The sequence below is a fragment of the Sorex fumeus genome, unplaced genomic scaffold, assembly GCF_029834395.1.
Source record: "Sorex fumeus unplaced genomic scaffold, SorFum_2.1 ptg000043l, whole genome shotgun sequence".
NCBI lineage: Eukaryota > Metazoa > Chordata > Mammalia > Eulipotyphla > Soricidae > Sorex > Sorex fumeus.
Genome location: NW_026606100.1, coordinates 6,991,946 through 6,996,933, shown reverse-complemented (window position 1 = coordinate 6,996,933; position 4,988 = coordinate 6,991,946). Strand labels below are relative to the sequence as shown.

The window sequence follows — 4,988 nt, the reverse complement described above, 5'->3', positions numbered from 1 at the left end:
AGCTGCTTTCCTTTCTCCCTTTAGTCCATTTGGGAACTAAGGGAGTGAATTCCCTTTGGAAAACTCCTCAATATTTACCAGAACAAATGCTTGACTAGATATCTGGGCATCCCATGGCCCAGCAGAGTTGACACCAAATTAACCTGGAATTTCATCACATGTTGCAGTGCTTGGCAAGCGCATCACAGTGACCATGTTTATTTTCTTCATAGTGTGGCCAACTGTTCTCTGCAACAAATCCTTCTCCAGCTGAAATGTCATTTCACGTGGAATTTATTTAAGGAAAAGGATGTCCCAGAGGATCTGGAAGAGAGAGTGCGTGAGCAGATTGAATCTTCATACTCTGAGTCCAAAGGTACAATGTACAACTTGTTGGCCTACATGAAACACTTAGATGGTCGGGACGAGGAGGCCCTGGAATGCTTACAGCAGGCTGAAGAGTCACTCCAGCAAGAGCACTCTGACCAGGCAGAAGTCAGGAACCTGGTGACCTGGGGAAACTATGCCTGGGTCTACTATCACCTGGGCAGACTCCCAGAAGCTCAGGCTTATGTTGACAAGGTGAAACGGGTGTGTGAGAAGTTTTCAAATCCTTTCAGTCTGGAGTGTCCTGAGCTGGACACTGAGGAAGGGTGGGCACGGCTTAAGTGTGGCAACAGCCAATTAAAAAGGGCCATAGTGTGCTTTGAGAAGGCTCTGGAAAAACATCCACATGACCCAGAATTTGCCAGTGGACTGGCCATTGCAAGGCACCGTGAAAGTGAGTGTCCAGCACCTGTGAATGTCATGAATCTTCTGCGTGAATCCGTTGAACTGAATCCTGATAACATGTATGTTAAATTACTCCTGGCTCTGACGCTTCAGAAGATGAATAATGCTGAAGGAGAGAAGTTAGTTGAAGAATTTTTGGAGAAAGGACCATATGAAGCAGGTATGCTTCAAAAAGCAGCCAAGTTTTTTCGAACTAGAGGAGACCTGGACAAATCTATAGAGCTGCTTGAAATGGCTTCAGAAATGTTGCCAAACAATACTCGCATACACTACAATATTGGTTCTTGCTACAAAGAAAAAGTCTTCAAAAAAGTTTGCGGAAATAATGAAATGTGTCAAGAAAGTGACAAATTATTACAGTACCAAATAGAACAAGGTATATATCATCTTAAGAAAGGTGATAACCACAGAAATCCCTCACAGGTCAACCTTCATCTTGCTTTCCTCTGTAGAATAGCAGGTGAGTACAATGAAGCAGAACATTACTTCCAACAAGAATTCAAAAAAGAACTTCCTCCTTTAGCTAAGCAAAATCTCCATTTACTATATGGCAACTTCCAGCTCTATGAAATGAAGTGTGAATATGCTGCCATCCACCAGTACATGGAGGGCATAAAAATAAACATTGAATCAAAGGAAAGAACACAGATGAAGAAGAAATTGCATAAAATTGCCGAAAGAAGGATTTCTAAAAATAAAACAGATTCTCAGGCTTTGCAAATTATGGAATTCCTTCAGTAGCAAAATGAACAAATATAGTCAGCAAGTAAAAGCTCTGAGAAGTTTGGTCCTTCAGTATCTTTAACTGAGAAAAGAATATGTGGGATATGATATCTCCAGAATAGTTAGAAGATAACCGAACACCACCCGCTCTATTTGATACTTGATATCTAATAAAAAAAATTCAGCAAAGTCATAGACTAAGAAAATGGCTGCAAACTTGCTCGAAGATTGTGTTTATTATTTCCTATAAACAAATAATGATAACTGTGTTAAATTATAGATAAATCATAATACATAAAAATAGGGAGTCAACATATTATATACCTTAAATTTACAAAAGGCTATGTATGAATTATATTTCAATTCACTTTGCTGTATACAAACCTTTTATTATATAAAGAAAACTCTACGTAACAATTTAGTTTTTAAAATTATTTAATCATAGATTCTATAAAATAAGTTTTGCTCTTTTTCTTCACTAATAAATTATGCACCTGGGGCTGGGCGATAGTACAATGGGCAAGGTTTGTTTTGCATGCGGCCAACTGGGTTCTAATCCCAACATCTCATATAGTCCTCCGAGTACTGCCAGGAGTAATTCCTGAGTGCATGAGCCATGAATAACCCTTTGCATTGCTGGCTGTGACCCAGAAAGAAAAAAAAATAAAGAAATTATGCACCTGAGATTAACAGTAATCGTGTCTAGATATCATAAACAAGCCAAAGAATTCATTCATAAATAACTACAATGTCATGGAACATAGAGGAGTGATCTTCCTTTGTTGACACTTTTCTATACCATAAATCTTTCAGATTCAATTACCAGAATTTTTTGAGACCTTTAGCACCCAACCAATTGGTATCTCTATGCTAAATCTGATTACCAATACGTACCTTGTCCTCCAATGTTCTGTTTCCCAAACCTTCCTAGAAAGAAAAGGGTAAAAAGGGCAAAGGGAGATATCTATGCAGATTACACTTGATATTTTTAAGGACTCTCAGTAAATAATTAGAAATTAAAATTAATGTACCTAGCTCTTGTTTCGTGAAATCTCACTATCCAAGAGACAACAAAAGGAGATACATGAAGAATGATTTGTGAGTCCCTGGCTCTTAAGCATATCTCCCAATCCAAAATATTTGACTCTCCTTACACATTCACAAAGATCAATAACAACTCCCCTAAAGGTGTCTCCTTGCTGTTGATGAACACAACCGCAAACATTAACTGATGACAACATTATGTGTATTAATACAGTGCCAATATCCATCAGTGCCCACAAACCACTCCAGTACATCCTACCATTCTCTATATTCATTGCCACTATGTTATTATGAATATCTCATTAAAAACGATCCCATATGTATTAGCACTTAAGGAGGAATAAGAAAATAATCCTCATCACTGTCTAAATTCCAAGTAATACTAATAATTTCTCAGTCTCAGAGTTGTCCATTAAAGATCGGATCGGCCCCATTTTCCCAAGGAGCTCAAAACCATTCCTCAGGCAGTAGATTCAGGGTCTATTTCAGTTTCTCTACCCAACTCTGGTCAGTTGGTTTATACAATCTGTAAGTACAGTTTCTTTAAATACAATGCTCCTTTTTTCTTATTTTCATTATCATTTCCTTTATTGATTTTCAATGGGAGTACTTGTTTTGTCTAATAAGAAAATTCTATGGCAATACTCAACTGGGCACTGTTGGTCTTCTTCAGGTTCCAGTAGTCAATTCAGTCTGATAGCTTTTTGGGTCACAACCAGCAATGCTCAGGGGTTACTCCAGGCGGTTCTCAGAGGACCATATGGGATGCTGGGAATCATACCTGATTTGGCCACATGCAAGGCAAAACCCTACCCACTGTACTATCCCTTCTGCCCCAATTCAGCTCCATGCCACTCGTGGTCCTCAAGTCAATCGACCACTGAATCTGCTGAGTGGAGGAGCAGCTATATTACAAACTTCAGGTCCAAAACCTCCAGAACCTAGATCCAGAAGATGGACATCACACATTCTAACACTTGTGAAATAAAATTTGAGCATATAGTTAAATTTTTTCAGAGTCAGCCATAAAAGAAGTCATAAAAGTAGTCACTTCTCTTTTCTTCTGACTGAAATAGTCCTTGGTAACCATGAAACAAGGATATGGATCAGGAAAGTGAGTTATAATTAAAGAATAAATGAAGAAAAACAACATACAAGTCTTTCATAATATATATGACATATATAATATATCATAGTAAGTGGCAGGTAGATAAATGAGGAGAAAGAAAGGGAGATGTTTAATAAGCGAAAATGATGGATGAAAGTGTCATAAGAAAACCCTCACAGTCAGAAAGACAGGGACAGACATAGAATGACTGCACTCATTTGTGGAATATAAAATAACATAAAAATATGAGACTGACATTTAAGGACAGTAGAGACTGGGCCAGGAATATCACTCCATGGTTGGCAGCCTGCCTCATGAGCTGGGGGAGAAGGCAGCTGGAAGAGAGAAAGGATCACTAAGTCAATGATGGTTGGAGGGATCATTCCGGATGGGACACGTGTGCTGAAAGTAGATAAAGGACTAAACGTGATAGCCTCTCAGAATCTGTATTGCAAACAATAATTCCCCAAAGTAGAGAGAGTTTATGGGGGAAATTGTCTGCCATAGACTCAGGGGAAGGGTTAGAATGTTGGGGGGGTATATTTGGGACATTGGTGGTGGAAAATGTGCACTGTGGAGGGATGGGTGTTCGATCATTGTATGACTGAAATTCAAATATGAACACTTTGTAACTGTATATAATGATTCAAATTTTTTAAACAGGAAGACAATAAAACCCTCATATATTAATAAATGTTAAACAGCACACTGATTCATCAAAAGGCTGATTAGTGCCTGAATGAATGAAGACCAAAATCAAGGGACTGGAGCAATAGCACAGCAGGTAGGGAGCTTTTGATGCACTTAGCTGACTGGGGTACAACCTTTGGTACACCATCTTGTCCCCAGAGTCCACCAGGATTAATCCTTGAGCATAGAGGCAGGAGTTAGCCCTGAGCACATCAAAATGTGGCCCCCAAACAAACACACACATAAAAATAGGAACAAAACCCCGGACAAACCTGTAAGGCAAGTAGATTGAGCTGCAGAAAAAATTGAAACCTCTGGGTTCAGGGTGGGCATATTTCTTCATTATTGGGTCAACAAGGAGATTCTGACTATGAGTTGAAGAAGAGTGATCCTACAAAACAGCATACCTATTTAGGGCATTCTGTTTGGTTCTTCCCAGATGCAGATGATACTCTCATCACTGAATCACATTCAAGAAACCCTTCAAGTTTCTTGTGACCAAACATCCACATACAATTGCAGAACTCATTCCCTAAACATTCTTTAAAGCTCAGGTTTCTTATGTCTCCCAAGAAACTTTCCATAACCACGTTCTTCATTCTGTGGTCCTTGAAGTATTCTACCCTTGCTCTCTTTTTTCACTTTAGTTTTT

At 38.9% G+C, this 4,988-nt stretch overlaps 1 protein-coding gene across 1 annotated transcript; it reads left to right on the top strand.

Annotated features, from left to right (window-relative positions):
- Positions 1 to 220: 220 nt before the first annotated feature.
- LOC130029806 (interferon-induced protein with tetratricopeptide repeats 2-like) lies at positions 221 to 1,642 on the top strand. The gene has a single exon (XM_056120833.1). The coding sequence runs from the start codon at positions 361 to 363 to the stop codon at positions 1,510 to 1,512; it is 1,152 nt and encodes a 383-aa protein (XP_055976808.1). The 5' UTR covers positions 221 to 360; the 3' UTR covers positions 1,513 to 1,642.
- The last annotated feature ends 3,346 nt before the right edge of the window (positions 1,643 to 4,988 follow it).

Coding starts and splice junctions, on each gene's coding strand:
- LOC130029806 (XM_056120833.1), top strand. CDS start 361: ATGTACAACTTGTTGGCCTACATGAAACACTTAGATGGTCGGGACGAG.